Source organism: Ambystoma mexicanum, chromosome 7p (genome assembly GCF_040938575.1).
Source record: "Ambystoma mexicanum isolate Mex_15411 chromosome 7p, UKY_AmexF1_1, whole genome shotgun sequence".
Classification (NCBI taxonomy): domain Eukaryota; kingdom Metazoa; phylum Chordata; class Amphibia; order Caudata; family Ambystomatidae; genus Ambystoma; species Ambystoma mexicanum.
Genome location: NC_090939.1, coordinates 673511539 through 673530770, shown reverse-complemented (window position 1 = coordinate 673530770; position 19232 = coordinate 673511539). Strand labels below are relative to the sequence as shown.

The 19232-nt window shown below is 45.6% G+C and overlaps 1 protein-coding gene across 5 annotated transcripts in view; it reads right to left on the bottom strand.

Annotated features, from left to right (window-relative positions):
* The window catches only part of ARHGEF7 (Rho guanine nucleotide exchange factor 7), a 1715641-nt gene that overhangs the window by 276566 nt on the left and 1419843 nt on the right, over positions 1-19232 (bottom strand). For 3 of the 5 annotated variants that reach the window (XM_069636766.1, XM_069636768.1, XM_069636770.1), the window contains 2 exons: positions 12230-12250; positions 11543-11636 (listed from right to left, as the gene is read on the bottom strand). In XM_069636766.1, the coding sequence (XP_069492867.1) occupies positions 11543-11636; positions 12230-12250 (115 nt within the window). The remainder of the gene's footprint in view (positions 1-11542; positions 11637-12229; positions 12251-19232) is intronic. The other 2 variants (XM_069636767.1, XM_069636769.1) reach the window with 1 other exon arrangement.

Genomic DNA, 19232 nt, shown 5'->3' with positions numbered 1-19232 from the left:
CAGTGAAGTCCCAGTGAAGCCCTGCTCCTCTGCGTGATCTCAGGAAATCCCTCACCGATGCTTCCACCCCTGGACCGGTGGGAACAATCTGCTCAACGATTCGTGCAATCTGAGACTTCGAAAGTGTCCAACCAGTGAACTGACAAGTTCTCTCCTGGGCTATCTTGCTGCAGCTGTCACCATTCCTAGTGCATGGAGGATCTTGCACTTGTACAATATGACAATTGCTCCTTTATTTTCAGTCTTCATGCATCACCAGAAGCTGTGAAGGACTTGCACCTTTGTTGGTCCATGGAAGAACACATGTAACCACCTGACTTCCGTTGCAATTGGTCTGTTTTGCTTTGTTAAAGTCTTCACCTTTTCTTTGTTTGGGTGTTCAGCTGGAAGGTGTCTGAACAAATTCAGAGCACTGTGACCGACCGAAACTAAACCCTGCGTACAAAAGTGACTTCTGCACCTACAACCCCAGGGCCTTCGTTGACCGGACCAAGCACAGAAGACTGTTGCCAACGGATGCCGGAACCGCAGCAGCCGCCCCTATAGAAATTGTAGTCAAGTGGGGTAAATTGACAAACCTGCCCGCTCGTTCTCCACAGGGTTACATGGGTGCAAAGTCCTGTCCTTAAATCACTGTTTCCTGACTTTGGTCAGTGAAGCCTGATCAATGATCCTTTACCAGGACTATCCTATTGTCTGGGATTGAGTGAGATTACTTACCTTTGTGACTTTTGAATCATAACCACTAGCATTGCCCAATCTCTAAGTAAACCTACCTGAATGAAAAGCATAACTTTGAAAATTATGACTTTAGACAACAAGGATCTAAACCATCTTTGGGCTAGCCACACTAACTTGTATGGAAAGTGTTCTGTGGTTATTCTAAAGTGTCTTTACTGAATTTCATGCATCTGAGTACATACCTGTGTGTGACTGGTTATTGAATCATACGCTATCTTCTCCTAAGGGTGAATGTGTATATCTGTTGGGTGGGAAGTGTATGCCAATACTTGCCTAAAGCTTTTAAATGCTTGGTGTGCATTGAAAGGCTGAACAAATCACTGCATATTTTTGTATTTACCATTCTAACTGGAATTATTGGTGGTTTCTATGTGGACTTATTGTAGCCCCAGACCACTCTGCTCCTGAGACTAAGCCTTGCCGCTCTGCTACCGTGATTGGGTTTGGCTAGGCGTCAGTGTCTCCCTGTTCACCATAATAGTTTGGCTTCCCAAAATACATCCCCACGGTTGATTTAGGAAATCCATCTTAACAACAACCTCCACCTTTGCTTAAATGCAGCAAAAACATTTTCAGAGGCATGAGCTCTCCACCCCCTGTCCCCTTTCCACGCCTCCCTACATGGAGGGTCCCACTTCTACAGTTTTCCTTGAAGCGAAAAAACCTTTGCATCTTCTTTGTTTGCAAACTCTCCTTTACCAGGCAGAGTCGAGAAATCTATAAATCTGGTCACTTCCAACTGAATATACTAAAGGGGATCCTGCCCTTCATAAATGTGCACCACAAAATGGAAGTTGCCAGTGCTATGGCATTATCCACACTTGACTACTGCAACACTTTATTCCTGGACCTCCCAAAAACAACTCATCGACATCCTCCAACTCGTTCAGAATAAAGCATCTACGCTCAGTCCAAACCATAAAGTTTCATTGCATCAAACCTGCCCTGGAGGCTATGCACTGACTTCCTATTGAAAAGAAAAAAAAGAATGACCTTAAAATCCCTGTGCCTAACCCAAAAAGCATTGAATGACATGGCGCTGAAGTACCTAGTTGCTCGATTCAAATGCTAATCACCCCTCAATAACTCTCAGGTCTTCGACTGCAAAGAAACTTTCCCCCAGAAAACAGCAGAACAAATGCCTGGGACAATGTTGTGTCAGCACCGGAGGAGATTGTTCGCAGAACTTACTTCCCGCCGACGGAAATTCATCCATAAAATTTAGAAAATCTGAAAACACCCCTCTTGAAACTAGCTTACACACCTGTATAACAAATCACATATTTTTCTAATGTTCGTTCTGATGTTCCTCCCATGGATCCGTAATATACGATATCTATCTCCCACACAGCTTTTCTTCAGAAACCTTTCCGGCCCCATCAATGCCTCTACGGGCCGGACATGACCTTGGGGACAGTATAAATGCACTGCATGACCTTAGTTCCACCCTTTTTACCTAGCACACTGACCCTGAGGGACTGCAGAACCAAAGGTGTACTATCTATCCGCTAAGTGGGGCTGGTTGAGAGGATGAGGAATCCGTGGGAGGGACATCCATCAGAAAGCACTTAACCGAGGGCAAAAGTAATTTGTTTTTCTAATAGATTCCTCCCATGGATTCCTCATCTATAATAAACTCCTATAGCAATACTTAGATCTGGAGGAGAGTCGAGAGCAAGAACACCACCTATACCATAAAGGCCTGGAGGGCTGCTCTAACAAAGCAAGTGTCCTGCCCTGACTGTGAATCCAAGAAGTAATGTTTTGCAAACATGTGCAGCGAAGCTCAAATATCCACTTGGCAAATGTCAGGAACAGGGACTCCATGTTACAGAGCCTGGAGAGCTTCAGTAAACTGATCTCACAATTCCTGCTACAATTGCATAACTGTGAGGATTGTGAAAAAGGAGTCCAGCTCAGGGGTTGTCTGGGAATCTAAAACAGCAGCGAGATGCCACATCGCAGTGCCATTTTGCATAACTGTCTGGGCCAAAGAAAGCTGAAAATCCAGAACGGAGGATGTGGAAAAGGTAAAGGGGTCCAGATCCCTCTCCTGGCCCTGAATATTTACACCACCTGCAGGCAGAAATGTATTTGGTGGCATGCATCCTGGCAGAAAGGAGAATGTCCAGCACGTCCTCTGACAAATCCCACTCCTTATACATCAGTCTTTCAGCAACAAGGTATGAAGGTTCAGGCTGTCGCAGTTTGGATGAAGAACCTGTCCTTCTAAATGGGAGAGCAGATCACCTCTCAAGGCATCAGGGAGGGCAGATAGACATTTCCAATAACTCTGGTTACATGTTCTCCAGGCCCAGTCCGGAGCAATCAAAATCAACATGGACCAGAACAGGCATAGCCGCTAGAGAACGAGCCGAATGAATGGGACAGGCGCAAACACAGAGGAGGTCTAAAGTCCACTCTGCTGTAGTGTGTCCCCTAAATGGCCCTGTATAGGAAATTACCTGGGGCAGAACCACCTGCACTTTCTGTTCAGACTAAAAGCGAAGAGGTCCACTGGAGGAATGCCCCAGTGAGAAAATCTCCTTCGGAATTTCTGAACAGAGCTCGAATCCATGGGAGGCTGAATTCTGCCTGCTCAAGGCAACTGCAGCAACTTTCTCTGTACTGGCCAGATGAGCCACACGAGACACATGTTGGGCAGAATTATATGCAGTACCCTTTGGGAACACCACACACACAATTAAGACTACAAGTGACAGTACAAATTCACCTTTGGTACAAGCCTGTACTACACAGTAAAAGTGGTAGCGATGGCTGAGCAGCCAGACTTATCTCAAGAGTAAGTGAGCAGTATCAAATAGTTACACAAAGGACAGCAATTACTATGATTCAAACAAACACTGACTCAAGGTTTTCAAATAAAATAATATACATTTATTTACTCTTCAGTTGTATAACATTTCACTAAAGTAAAGCAGTTTAAAAATCACACTCTTAATACACCACACCACTCCCAATCAGTTCCAGACAAGCTAAGCTCACAAAATGAAGTGGGAGCAAAATGGCACTGCAGAAATTTAAAAGGGAGGGAAAGACAAAGTTAATAGAAATTGAACCACACCAACAGGTAAGTACTCAGGGCAATTAAGCAAGAGGAACTACAGTGATAGAATCAGGTAAAAAAAGGCTTAGGGCCAAAGTCTTTTGCTCAAGATCACATGGTTCAGGGTAGTTCGCGTTAAAGTTTGTGCAATGAGTTCCAGACGGAGTTGGTCAGCAGAAAAGTTAGTTCAGTTAGTTGCAGAAAGATTTCACACACATAAACGTAACAGCTCAAATAGATTAAAACAAAGTGTTAATATTGTGGTGTTATATTTGTAATGTTTATTAACTTGTACAAATAAATAAATGAAAAAAACACAAAAGATTTCACACACTTTCACCGCGGCTGAACGAAACAAACAACCGGATTTGCACAGTACCTTATAACGGAGAGGGAGCTGTAGCTGAGGCGGACGTTCCTGGTAGTTCCTGCAGGCTCACGGTTCCTGAAGCGACTGTCGGGCTCACAAGAAGTAGGAAGACTGGAGGGTCCTGCACTACCCAGGGAAGAAACCAGCAGCAGAGCAAAGCAACGAATAAAAGGTGCGCTCCTTAAATCCCAAGCACGGTCCGACCTTCCTGGCTATCCGGCCCACTGTAGCTCTGTACAGCAAATTCGACCAGAGGAGGAGTCCTGGCATGAAGTTTGGGCGAACTGGTTGGTCCCACCAGCTCAAGGGAAGAAGATTCCTGGAGGATCCTCTCTGTCATCGGATTCTGAAGATTCGGACCTGCAGCAGGGCTTAACCGGGCGGTTCAGTCATTGTAGGGGTCCTCTTCTGTCAGCTCCTCGTTGCTTGTTTCGTTCCAGTGGCGACTCTGCCTTTCCAGTCCCAGAGACCTGCTTTTTATGCAATGTTCCCCCATTCACACAGCCTGGCTGTCAATCACACAGCGGGGTGGCTTGTCCTGGCAAGGACAGTCACCCAGCCAATCAAAAAGGAGTGCGACTTGGGTCACCAAGGAAACCCATGGCAGGGGTATATGATATGGCATTTGTAACACGCCTATACACAAGTGTTTCAAGGCGGGACGAGGCAGGGGGAGGGGGAACAAAGGGAGACAGACAACAATCCTACTAGGCCAGGTGTCATTCAGATCGCGCAAGTGCAAGGGTAGAGGGGAAGGGAAAGGTGCAGGGGGGGAAAGGTAGAGGGAAAAGTGCAGTACAGGGTTATAGCATACAGGATAAATAACAAGGGCCAGCTGGTGGCAAGTGCGAGGTAAGTGCAGACAAGTGCTGGGAAGGGGGGCTGTAGGGATACAGACACAGTCCCGCAGTGCAGGGGTTGCCAGGGAGGCAGTGCAGGGGAGAGTGGCTGGGCCAAGGACCGAGAACGGTGAGTGGCCCAGTTGCAGATTCAGTGCAGTTTCAGTAATTTTAGCAGGGTTAGGGGGAGAGAAAGCAGAGGCAAAGAAGAAGGTTTTGAGGTGCTTCCGGAAACGGAGATGGTTCTCCTCAAGTTTCAGGGAGGCAGGAAGGCTGTTCCAGAGGGAGACCCCTGCAGCGGAGAGAGATCTGTCCCCAACTCGTTGTTTGGAGAAGCGGCTGACCCTGAGGGAGTTGGAGGTGGATGAGCAAAGAGCATGAGAAGGAAGATATTTAGGAAGAGAGTTGAAGGTATTTTGGCCCAAGGCCCCAGACGGCCTTGTGGACAATGCAAAGGGTTTTGAACTTGATCCTCGCAGTCACTGGGAGCCAGTGTAGTGATTTCAGTCCTGGAGAGATACGGTCCCAAGTCCCCTCCCTCACATCCTCCCTACCCAGACTTTCAGGCGCCTTAAGGAGGGCTTCTGTGTAGAAGACCGCAAAAAGACGGCGAACAAAGGAACCAAACCTGGTTTGGCGCGCAGAGTAAAACACGAGAAAGACTTTTACAAAAAGAAATTGCGAATAAACCCAGCCAGAGCTGAAATAAAATATATTTGGTCAAGCGTGTTTATGTTCGAGGCTAATAAAATAGCCTAAAACAATACCATGGTTATTTAAGATAACCGCGGTATGAAAAATAGGGTAGTTACCACTGCCACCAGCCATGTCTTGATGAAAAGTGAGCGAAACAGTGCTCCAAGAGAAACAGACAAAAAGGGATAATAATTAACCCTTTCCAATACTCCATGTAAGATGGGGTGTACTGGGTCTGTGGTTTAAAGAGACTACATAAACTTAATGGCAACTTTACATGTTTCTGGGAGACAGTAGTCAGTCCCAGAAAAATGGATTCAGAGGGAAGTCTGAAAGAAAACCCTGTGTCACTGCACTGAAGGTGCTGTGTAACACACAAAAAGATGATGCCCATGGAGTAGGTGAGCCTCCAGATCCCAAAATCCCACAAATGGTAAAAACACACACAGCAAAACACATGTAAGAGTGGGGAAAAAGGCTCACACTCTTACCTGGTGAAAAAAAATAAACCCTAGAAATCCAGCAAAGCTGCTGAGGGACTCGGTAGGTAAGGGAAATTAGCCATTTTGGAGAATTCTCCCTAACAACACATTGTTCACCAGTGCCCAGAACCATAGTCGCTTGCTTCTCTGCACACAGGCAAGCACCCAACATCACCCCATTTGTTGAGGTAGTGCATGGCCACTGTGTTGTCAGTCAGGACCAGCACAGTCTTGCTCTGTAATGAGGGAAAGAAGGCGACCAGAGCCAGCCCGACTGCTCCCATTTCTAGCAAATTGATGTGGGACCAAGATGGCTAAACTTGAGACTTCTTGAAGTTCATGGAAAAGCCCAAGCTGTGCAACAGGATGCATGTGCAGAATAGGTGTTGAAGGATTGGAGTATATATAGCCATCACAACATATGTGTTGCATATTTGCTCACTGAGACCATCTCTGCAGATTCAGATCTCTAGCAGGTTGTCAAGCAATTTGTCTTTAGATGTGGATGGTGTAGCATAAAGAAGAAATAACCGAAACCCCTAGGGAGCAGGAACAACAATGGAACAACCCTACCCTGTACCTAAACATCCTGTCAAGACTGCAGTGCTTGGGAAAGGTTTGCAGTGATGACAAGTAGTCTGAACTAGGTTGTAACATCCTTGCTGAAGAACAGGACATCATCCAAGACTCAGGTTGTCAGTGGCAGGGAGTTTTTCTTTTTATTTATTTGAAGAACACAGATGCCAGTTTCGAACAGAAATTACTTGGAAAAATACATTTAAAGAAGCCAGAGGCATTCCCACATCAACAAAGCCACTCTACGCTTTCCGGTACCCCTTAGTAATTCTGTGATTTTGACATCCAATATCTGAAAAAAGGACCGGTTTTATCATATAAGGGATATAGTTAAAGAAATAAAGTCGCGATGGGCTATAATTTTGCACAACGCTATTCTACCCATTAGAGAGGTAGTTTCTGGTAAAAGGCGATTACATCACCAATCAGTGACAATGCCCTACCTGGATTATACACAAATGTGTCCTCCATACCATGAAACGTATGAACCCCCAGATATTTAAATGATTCATGTTCTCATTGCACCGCCCCAATCCGGAAATGTATGCTGGTGTCTGAGCCATGGATCTATCCCAATTGATTCGGAACCCAGACAACACTTCGAAATTGTCTGGTACCGCCAATATAATATTGATATTGTACATTGCATTGCACACGTACAAAAGTGCATCATCAGCGTACAACAATACTACATGGGTTTGACAATCCATCAATATAGCCGCCTCCAATGTACACTTTCGAGAATAGTCAGGCAATGGTTCCAAATCCAAAGCGTATATTATCAGAGATATCGGGCAGCCCTGTCTGGCACCCCTTTCCAGGGTCTACCTTACAGAAAGTAGATTTCCTGTTTTAACCCTAGTCATCAGATCTTGGTACATTAACATGGATCCGTTGCATAACAGTAGGGCTGAATCCATAATTTCCTAACACTTTGAATAACCAAGGCCATTCAAGCGAATCAAATGCCTTAACTGCTTCAAGGGCCATTATCGCCAGTTCCTCCTTCGATTCTTTAACCTTCTCCATAATATGATGCAGACACCGTAGATTCATAGACTTGTTTCCCCCACCTACAAAGCTGCACTGATCCGGATTTACCAATTTAGGAATTACTTTGAACAACCGTAAAGCTATAATGTTAACCAACATTCTGGCATCTATGTTAATCAATGAAATGGGGCGCTAAGAGTCACAATATTTTGGATCTTTTTAAGATTTAAGTAACTCAATAATTGTGGCTGCTCGCATTAATTCCAGGAGGATTCGGACCCACAGAGCACAACTGTATACTTTCTATAACTGAGGTACCAAGAGATCAATGAAGGGGAAGTAAAATTCGACTGGGAGTCTATCGGACTCCCAATGTCTTGCCCTTTCACAGTGACTTAATAGCACACCGGATCTCCCCTCTATCGTAGCTTCTAATAGGGGCCTTAACTTCATCCGATAAGTGGGGTAATTTCACCTGTTCTTATAATCCAAGGCCTCCCTTTCTTCATAGGTATTTGAACTGGAGTACAGGGTTTTGCAATAATCCTGCAATACAGCGTTAATCCTAATCTGTGAAGACACCAAGGCTTTCACACTGTTGAAAATCTGGGTTATAGTAGACCTGGGAGTTTCCCTCTTAACAGCCATGCCAAAAGTCTTCCTGCCTTGTCCCTTTCACTGTGAATGCTCACCGCATGTTGATTATATGAAGCTCCCCATATTTCCATGGACAGGTTGTCTCCACACTGATTCCCTATCGACATTTCCGCTTTACAGCCTCTGAACGGCCCTTTCGGCATCATAGACTTGAAGAGTTTCAGGTACCCCCTCGGCTTTACAAGTTTGTGTTTCTAGAAAGTCCCAGACTTCCTGTACCTTCATGAAAAACCGTGAGGTAATGTCTACCATTATTGAAATCTTCGCCAGAAAAAAACAAACATATCTGATGATGTTCTCCCTCAGCATTTTTCCTCACCATGACAATGGAACAACGTTGATTCTGCACATCCTAGGTGAAATCGGGGGAACATTAGGATATTGGTGGCCCCCATGTTCAAATGTCAAAGCTTCTGTGCCTCCTCCAGCGCCACCTCCCTATCCTGGAAATTCAAAAATGTTGCCACCGTGGCCTTAGGAGGCGCACCTGGAGGGGATCAGCATTGCAGCACTCTATTTGCCCTCTCAATAATAAAAAACTCTGAAAGGTCCTTAATTCTGAAGGTATCCATTAACAGTGTTTCCAAAAACAACTCTGCACATTGGCCTTCTTCTCCCTCAAGTAGACCAATTATCTGTACATTTCATCTTCAGGGCCGTCCTTCAGCATCCTCTGCCTTTCGCTCAAGAGTTCTTGTCGCCATAGTCAGACCATCCATCCTGCTTAGTAGCAGGGACAATGAGACTTCGACATCACTGACCAGTTGTTTGGCGGCCGTCACACTCATTGATTTTTTAGAAATCCGCCCTTATGAAGGGGATATCTTAGAGTCTTTTATAGCTTCCAGTAAGCCTTGCATAGTCACCCCTTCCACATTCTGGGCAGGTCCCAAGGCTGTGTTTCGGTCCGCATCTCTACCCTGCTTGTTCTTGGTAACTACATATTGCTCCATTTTCTGTTGGCCCTTCACCATGGTGGGTATCCCACTTTCTGATAAACACTTTGAAGTCTGGCTTTCCTAGCTGATTTAACCTCCTGTGTGCTCAGGATTATGAACACAGGGACCAGAGCAAAACTGCTCCCCACTCAACCCAGCTTACCAGGCTATCATCTGGGGCTGATAGGACCGAACGATCTCAGGGCACCTCTACTGTATACGTCCACTCATCCTCATAGCACGTTGAGGCCCAGCACAGCCTTCAGAGCCCTGCCTGGGGGAAGCGATCCGGTCAATGCAGCAAGAAAAGGATCCAGCGTAGTTCGGGACTTCTATTACCCTCGGAGCACCCGTGCAGGTGGAAAGCACAGGGAGTCAGTCAGCCCCACCAGAGCACCATAGGAGAGCACCTAATTCCGATCAAGCAGGGTGTTTCTCTATATAACCACTCCTGATCAAGGAGTAAGCCCCAAGCCTCTGTTGAGTTCCTCCAAGATGGCATCCGTCTCCTGTGTCGCACCGTTGAACCACGAAATCCAGGACTCCCGGGACATCTCCAAGAGGGATGCTGGGCCTCCCAGGCCACCAGTCCTTGAGCCACATGATGCAGTCCACAGGACCGTACGCTGAAGGAAACAACCAGGATAATAGATGTAGGATAACAAAGCTCACCTCATTTACATCTGCACTAAACGACTCCTGGCCTCCACCCTAAGCTACTAAACTTAATCACATTTTATCCACCATGAAGCATGGATGGAACACAATCCGCTCAGTATAAGCAGCTCTAAACCGGAGCTTTCCATCAATGTCACAGCAAATCTACCAACCATGACCCGGATCACTTCAGACTCCCTTCCATTGTCCATATTACCCAATATCAAAAGCTTAGGTGCTTAGTCTGATCTAACCCTGCACATGTCCACACAACACAAAAAAAAAACAATAACTTGAAAGCCCCACCGTCAATTTCTTTCCACCTTACACACCACACACATATGCAAACCAGCCACTTGCACATGCCTTTAATAAAACTCTCCTCATACTTCAAATAACACAAACGTGCCTCCAGGGCCAACACATATCCACACTAAAGGCACAACTCACCCTTCAGAACGCAAAGCCTATGAGGCCTCGTATACTTAATGCCTGCAAAGCTTGAAAGCCAGCAGAGGTCAGGGTTCTTTACATCTGCTACGTGAATACAAACATACTACAATCTTGCCTTTCCCATCTTCCCAACTAACCAAACCCACTCACTCTCTTCCAAATCTGCTGAGTGCCTGAACACCATGAAAATGGCAGTGGTGCGTGGTACAAATCCTAGTAACATAACCTATTGTAGCCAACTTGTTTTTTCAGAAAAACGTGTCTCGAGCTTTCTAAATTCTATCTTGAATAGAATGCAAGGGCCATTACAGGGGCAAGGATTCCCTAATGAAATGCGTTATAAATCATGTGGAAACAAAAACAACTATTCTGGAGTACAAATAATCCAAAAACAAATTGCACAGATTGTGGCTATTCGTTCCTTCTCATGTCGTAACTCCCACTGTAGATATAGGACCCTGGCTCTCTAGTTCAAGCTCGAAACAACTGCTAGATTGCTCTGCTATCCATAATGTCTATTTCAGACTGCCCCATATTATTTGACAAATTAAATCTTAATCTACATTCCCACAAGAAGTATGGGATCCTTTGATTTGCACACATTGGTAATACCAACGTATAAACTAAAATCAACATGAGGTAGAACCTTCCCAGTTCAGGGGGACCATATCTGCAAAAACCTCCCGCTTAACTTCAAATAAAGCTGAATATGAATGTGTTAAATAGAAAAACAGTGCATTTCTTTAGGGTATATATTCATTATCTAACCTATGGAGCATGTGTGCAATGTTAAACTTCATCAGTTTAAGCTCCATTGGTGCTTTAATGCACTAGTGCCTTCATCGCTGTATATTCTGATATAAGGTAACAACCAAGCAAAGCACCGATTGCTGCCTGAGGCACCCCACTCCACAAAACATAGGTGGACAGACAAAAAAATAATAAAAAGAGGAGAAACAACATGGTTCAAATAGTTCCAGAAATATTGGAAACAAGACCAATACTGCCACTTTGTTTCCATGCTCAGGTTTCAAAAGGTAAAACATGTTTAAGTAGCAATAGTGAGAACATACTTTTCCTCAGTGCAAACTCCTCATCTGATGGTTTCCTCTCAGGCTTGCGCTTGGGAAGCAGTTTTTTCATGGTTTTGGGGCTTTTGCTGAGATCCTGCAGAATAAAATGATACACACATTTAGTCACAACAAGACCTAAATACAGCCTTTATGAATGTCCCTGTACAAATAGAAAACAGTGTCCCGAAAGATATTTTGGTACCCAATTTGTGTTTTCTTACTGTTCATTTACTTGCAATAGTCCTTAAACTGATGCAGTCAGCTGGAAGGCATTTGTGTAGCTGTTGGTTTATTTTTAAATCACTGAGAAACATTCTATATTTACCTTTTGTCATCATTTATATATACACAAATGTAAATTGTATACACATTAATTTCACAGCAGCGTCACTGTAAACAGATGTCTTTTTGGAGGGTAGGAAAAATGGGAGATGGTGAACAAACACAAGAAGTATTTGTGTTTGCTTAACTGGCAGGGTAGAGCCATCTAACATACGTACTAATAGTTGGGGAAAACACAACCACAATCTAGAAAATAGGAGGTACACTTGACAATTTGGACTAGCACTGGAATTATATTGTTTAAGTTTGTACACAGGGACCTTAAGCAAATTGAAAACAGCAACAGACAAAGGTGTACAGCTTAAACATGCTACGTAAATCATACCAACTTGTCTACTCCCTTACCTTTAGAATACAAGACATCCTCTAAGGAAAGTGTAGAGCAAGAAAGTAAAACAGAAGTGAATGAACATGACAATAATCAAGAGGATGGCTTAAGGTTACAACTATTAAATAAGAATTGTGATCAAGGAATCCTCATCTAGGATATTCAACTCCAGCGCCACATGCCTTCGGAAACTATTCGGCCATCAGGGGCACAGAGAGGCTCTGCGTTGGCTCCGATCAGCGGCATTACATACCCTGCGTCAGGCAGAACATTGGGGCTAGTATATAGGGAACCACTATGCCCCATGACCTCAATTCCGCCCTTTTCCTTTAGCATGAGACAGCAGGGCAGATGAGGAGTACATGCTATCCACCAAGAGGGGCAGGTTAAGGGGGTGAGCAGGAATCGGAGGGAGGAACATCCATCAGAAAGAATATTAGTGAGTGGTACATTATTTGTTCTTGTAATACATTCCTTCCTCCCACAAATTCCTCATCTATGACAAACTCCCATAGCAGTATGTAGACCTGGAAGAGGCAGGAGACACCACATAGACCACAAAACTCTGGAGGGTTGCGTGACCACCAAGCATCCTGCCCTGACAAGAAGTCCAAGTAGTAACGTATGGCGTGTCTGCAGTGGGCCTACCTGGCAACTTGACAGATATCTAGAACAGCGACCTCTCTCTACAAGGCAGAGATGGCAGCAAGACCCCTTGGTTATCTTAACAAGCCCTCTAGACCCTCCAAAACATCCTTCCCAAACATATGAACAAATTACTTACCTCTGTTAATGTTGTTTCTTGTTGATGTTCTTTCCTATGAAATTCTCATCTATGATATTTTGATTAAGAGATCAATGATCCCACCTCGCCCTCTATCTTCATTTACATCCCTTGCACTCCCCAGTTTTCTCCTCCTCCACAAGAACAACTTTCACCTTTATGACTGTTAGGCAGAATCGTGTGCAGTGCCTTTAGGGACCACTACACACAATTAAGACTACAGGTGGCAATACAAGTTTTACCTTTGGTACAAGCCTGTACTACTATGTCAGAGTGGTAGCAGTGGCGGAGCAGCCAGGCTCATCTCAAGAGTATATGAGCAGTAGCAGAGATTACACAAAGGAACCACATTACTGTGACTCAAGCAAACACTGACTCAAGGTTTCAGGTAAAAAATATAAGTACATTTATTTTTAAACCATTTGTTATAAACACAACACTTCTACTAAACTCAAATAAAAACCACACGTTAAATATACTACAACTAACCAATTCACTTTGTACAGCAAGTCTCAAGGTAAGTACCCTGTGTTGAATGAACCGGTCTTACAAACAAAACACGTTACCGTGAATACGATTGCGATCACTTTTTGACAGTTCGGTCTACTAAAACGCCTATCCGTGACATGAAATGCTACCGGGGCAAAAACACACTTCGCACCTGAGATACCCAGAGGGAGTTGGAGGCAAAAATCACAGGCAATATTTTGGTTAGGCAGGCAGAATCAAGAAACACTCAAACAGGAGTTCAAAAGTCAAAGGGCCGGAGAAAGGGTCGAAAGACACCGGGGCCTGCTGCCAGGATCACACAGTCCGACAGTTCACGATTCAACATAGCCAAAAGTACATCGATATTGTCAATGTTCGGAAGCAAAAGTTATAAGAAGGAGGGAAGACAAGGGCAAGCCTTGGAAATGAAGAAAAGGGATTCACCGAGTTTCCTCAAGTAGAACACAGTACCTTGTTCCAATAGTGCAGCTGGTGCCCTGCCACTTGTTCCTGTTGGTTTCCCGCAGACCTACAATTCCTGGAGCTTCGTTGTGAAGGAGGACGTCTGAATGGGGTCTGAACCACACAGGGAGGAAGCCGGCAACAGCGACTAGGTGTATAAAGGTGTGCTCCTTAAAAACAGGAGAGGCTCTACAGGTGGCTATCCGGACCACTACAGCAACGTGCAGCGATTTCGACCAAGGAAGAGAATCCTCTGGCTGTGGAAGTTGAGCTGGTTATCCCCACCAAGCTCAAGGGAAGAAGACTCTGGACTAGATCTTCTCTGAGTCTTCGAAGGGAAGATAGCTCAGGACTGCAGCAGGGCTTCACCGGGATGGGGTAATTGCAGCAGCCGTCATTCTCTCCGCTTCTCTTCAGTTCCTTGTAGTTCCAGTGGTGACTCTCTGACCTCTAGCACAAGAGACCTGCCTTTTATGTGGAAACCCCCCATTCACACAGCCTGGCTGTTAATCACACGGCAGGGGGGGTTTGTCCAGCCCGGACAACTACCCTGGCCAATCATGACAAAGTGCGACTTGGGTTTCCTAGGATACCCTGTGCAGGGGGTGACTACACCCCTCCCTCAAATTCAGCCCACCTAGACACCCAGGCACGCCTTGAGGAGGGCTTCTGAGCAGAAACCCGCCAAAAGACAGTGAACAAAGAAGGCGAACCTAGTTTGCCGCGCAAAGTAAAACACAAGAAGGACTTTAACAAAAAGAAATGGCGAATAAACCCAACCGGAGCCAAAAGAAAGACGATTTGGTCAAGCGGGTTTATGTTCGAGGCTAATATAATAGCCAAGAACAGTACCACGTTTATCTAATATAATCGCGGTAGAAAAGTTAGGGTAGATACCACTGCCACCAGCCTAAGTCTAAATGTTAAAAGAGCGAAACAATGCTCTAGGAGGTACAGATAAAAAGGGATACGAATTAACCCTTTCCAATACTCCATGGAAGATGGGGTGTTCTGGATCTGTGGTAGACTGACTAAGTAAAGTTAATGGTAACTTTACCCTTTTCCGGGGGACGGTAGTCACCTCAGAAATGGAGTCGAGGGAAGTCTCAAAGACAACCCTGTGTCACAGGACTGAAGGTGCTGTGTGACACACAAAAGAAGAGGGCTACTGAAGTGGTGTACTTCAGAGTCCACAATCACAAAAACAGGTGGAAACATGTAGCAAAACACAGGTAAGAGGGGGGGAAAGCTCTCACTCTTACCAAGTGGAAAAAAATAAACTCCAGAAGTCCAGCAAAGCTGCTGGGGGACTCACTAGGTGAGGGAAATTAGCCATAGAAGAGAATTCTCCCCAACAACTGTTCCACTCTTGGACCAGACATCTTAATTAAGATTGGTGCGGCATCCCCAGGAGTTTCATTCAAGAAATATCTGCAGTAATTCAATTGGATTCAGCAGATATATGAAGCAAACATTTCTACCATGGTTGCCCGAGCACGTTCGAGCCACTCACACACCCAACACTACTCGATATTTAATTCATAGCTCTCCAAAATTACCTTCAAACCAAATTACTTCTGCTGTCTCAAAACATATCCATTCTCAAACTTTTTCCAGAAGACATACCATTTAAGATGGACGGACACATCCATCCTTACATAAAGCAGTTCGATTTGCCGAATAGCCCAAATTGCTGCCTTCTCTCGCCACTCTCCCTCTTGCAGATTAATGTCTGGAGCACCCGGGCGGTGTGGCAATAAGTCACGGGCAAGGAACAAGTGCTCTGAAACTACTACAGTGGTGATTTGGTATAGTTTAAAAGCACACTAACAAACTATCTCCAGCACAGCTGCTCTTCGAAAAAACTTTCCATCACCAGGGGGTGCAGCACATCTCTTTTTCGGCTCTGCTCAATGCCTCTGTGTGCCCCATGCCGGCTATACTGTCAGGGCCAGTAAACTGAGGTGCAGGGTGCAGCTTGAGCAGATTGATATGTAGGAGGGCTCCCGTCATGGACCATGCTCCATGAATCGCATAGTCCTCCAGAGTAGCCCCCCAGCCGGAAAGAGAGGAGTCCGTTGTCACCACCAGGGTAGGCTTTGGTCAGATGAAGGGGGCTCCCACTGAAACATTGCCATCCATCAGTGAAAATCAGGCCAAAGGAGCAGTGGTATTGGGATCCTATCCAACTGAGACCACGTCCCCTGATCCCAACTATCCCCCAGGTGGAGCTGGAGGTCTCTCATCTTGAGATGGGCGTGCTGTACAGTCAACACCCAGGAGGCCATCAGGCCCAGAATGTGCTGGAACGAACCATGCTGAGGTGGTCAAGTTGGCCAGAAAGTGACCAACCATCTTGCAGAGGGACATAAGCTTCTCGGGCATGGGGAACACCCGCTGAACTGTAGTCTTCTTAGGGGCACAATGGAACACTAGATCATGAGAGGGGCATAACTGATTTCCTCTGGTCGAGGGAAAACCCCAGCTGATGAAGGGTATCCGCCAGTCTCTGGCAGGAGTGCACCACCCTTTGGGTGACCCCGCTCTCACCAACCAGTCATCCAGATAAGGGTAGATTATGGCCCCCCAAGCACAGAAGGCCCGCCACTGAATTTATCAACTTTGTGAAGACACGAGGGGTCGAGTTCAGGCTGAAGGGCAGGACTTTGTACTTAAGTGGTGCAACATAATCGTAGCATAGGATAATGCTATGGTAGTTTTTCCCCCATGTCGGCTCCCTTCTCCTTGCCTCCAACCTTCTGTCCTGGTCTTTCACTGCTCCTCCCTGCCTCCATTCTTAGATTTTAACTTCTCTCCTCCTCTTACACTATCTCCCCGCTCATTATTATGATTACTGCCTTCTCATTCCTGATACTCTACTTGCTACTACTATTTTCTCCTCTCTACTAACACTTCTTTCCTTAAGTCTACTACTAGTACTCTTTTTACCAATTCCTGCTTGCTTCCTACCACTACTCCGCCACTTACTACTACCACCACTATTCCCTTCCCAGTACTACCACCCATCTACAACTATTACCACTACCTCTCCTCTCCCTAATACTATCTCCTAAACTGAGTAATTGATTGATTGATTGATTATCCATGTCGGTTGGGCGCTAATGATTTTATGTGTATGGGTTTTAAGACTGATTCAGCTGCATGACATTGGTACTTCACCTGAATAAAAAATATTCAAATAAAGAAACGACTACCATCTCCTACTACCACTGTCTCTCAATACCTCTCTTCTAACTACCACTATCACTCTCTACTACACTCTCCTTGTGCATGGTCCGGTGGTCCTGGCCTTCTTGCGCAAGTGGGTGCAACAACGCTCTGTGCACGCACCAGACACCACCACAGCAGGATGACAAGAGCAAGACCTCTCTTGAAGAGGCAAGTCTGGGTGAAGGGGTATACTGCCACAGGAACACTGGCACATAAAAATCAAGCATGGGACCTTAGGTTTTTGGCCTGGGACCAAAGTTAGGGGCGAGTTGGACTCTCCGCCCACAGTTCCTGACAAGGTCAGAATGCTGGCCTTGTCACAGTGAGCATGCTAAAAGAACACAAATGCAGAGGCTCAAACGGTGCACCCATAAGAAACATCAACACTGAATTCAAATCCCATGCCAGAACAACAAACTGGGGCACAGGAAACATATTCACAATCCCTGCAAACACTGCATAACCCTGGGGATTGTGAAGAATGAACTTTGCTCTCCATGGCTCTGCTCCCACCAAAGATGAGTGAGGCAACCATTTCATTTTCCGTACTCAAGCACCAGCCTCCAGTTTCCTGCATCTTCCCTAGTTCCTTGAACATTCCGTCTGTCGCGCCGCCTTCTTGGAGAGACCGGCTCTTGTTACACTGTCCAGATTCCTGCTTCCACAGCTGCTTCCATGTTCCTCAATCTTCCTGCTTTTAAACCTCTCGTCGGGCTGATTGGTCAAACAAACACTAGAAAGCTTAGTGTTGGCTGGGGAGTTATGTAGTACTCTTAGTTGCCTCCTCCTCGTCCCAGTACTTAAACAGTGTCTATGTTTGTGAATCAATAAAGAGAGGATGTGTGTCTCTAGGAGGTCTCTTCCTCATCCCAATATATAACTGGTGTGTTTTAGGGAAAGGGACTAACAACAGCTTATAAAGGCTTGGGGGTCATTGAGTTCATGGTGAAAGGGAAATGGGGGATATCATGTCTCACCTAAGGGTGCCTCTTCCCCAAGTCTCCTCCACCCAGATGATCCTCCTTCACATATCCAACCCCAGGGTCAGGATCCGATAGCAACGGCCTTTCCCCGGCCACCTGGGGGGAGGATATATTGGGTAAAGAAGTGAGGACGCCCTCTAAGACCTCACACAACACATGGGCGACCCGTCCCGACCATGGAAAATCTTGAAACACTTGTGTATAGGCGCGTTAAAGTTAAAATGTCATATCATATCATGCATAACCAGGGTCTTATATAAGGACCCTGTTGCAGCAACACGTCTTCACTTCAGACGGCCCAGCCTACCTAATTAAACTGAAATGGTAGCCAGCACAGAATCCTCACCAGGACTGCTCAATGCTTGCATGAACCCCACTGTCACCACACAGTGCCAGGCCTTGGGCACACACCAGCAGGACTGCTGGTAGTGCCAGTGACACCACACTACTATATACAAGATGGCCACACATTGCGTTCACACTGCCTATCCAGGGCTCTCACACAGCAAATGCCATTACCTCCCCCTGCCCCCGCCACTGTATTAGACATATGACATTGGGCCCCCACCAGGCAACCCACTTATAACTGACATTTATTTCTTAAACCGGGTGCAACCCACCAAGGCACTGCCCAATTAGAGCATCATCACCCACACCAAGGTGCTGCAACTTTACCACACGGTAAGACCGGCCCTACATACCATCTTAATACTGCCGACTAATACTTCAGGGCCTTCCCGCATTACAACGATAACTAATGTCCCGGGAGGATAGCTCAGCAGCAACATGCGCGCCTTGGAAGCAAGACGACACGAAGCAACACAGGATCGATCCCGGGTCAGTGCTTAGAAACCTCGGGGTGTTTAAGCGTGTTATAAATACGCAACTAAAACAACAACAAAAAAATGACGCCACTAAAAAACAAAATTCCTGTAACAGCGCCTCGATGCCTGCGGGCTGTGTGAGCGCTTTAAAAATGTAAATTAAATAAATAACCTATAACTAACACCTTTTCTCTTCCTTCCTTTCCTTGGTGTATTCCTCCGTGCATGCATGTATGTATTAATTACT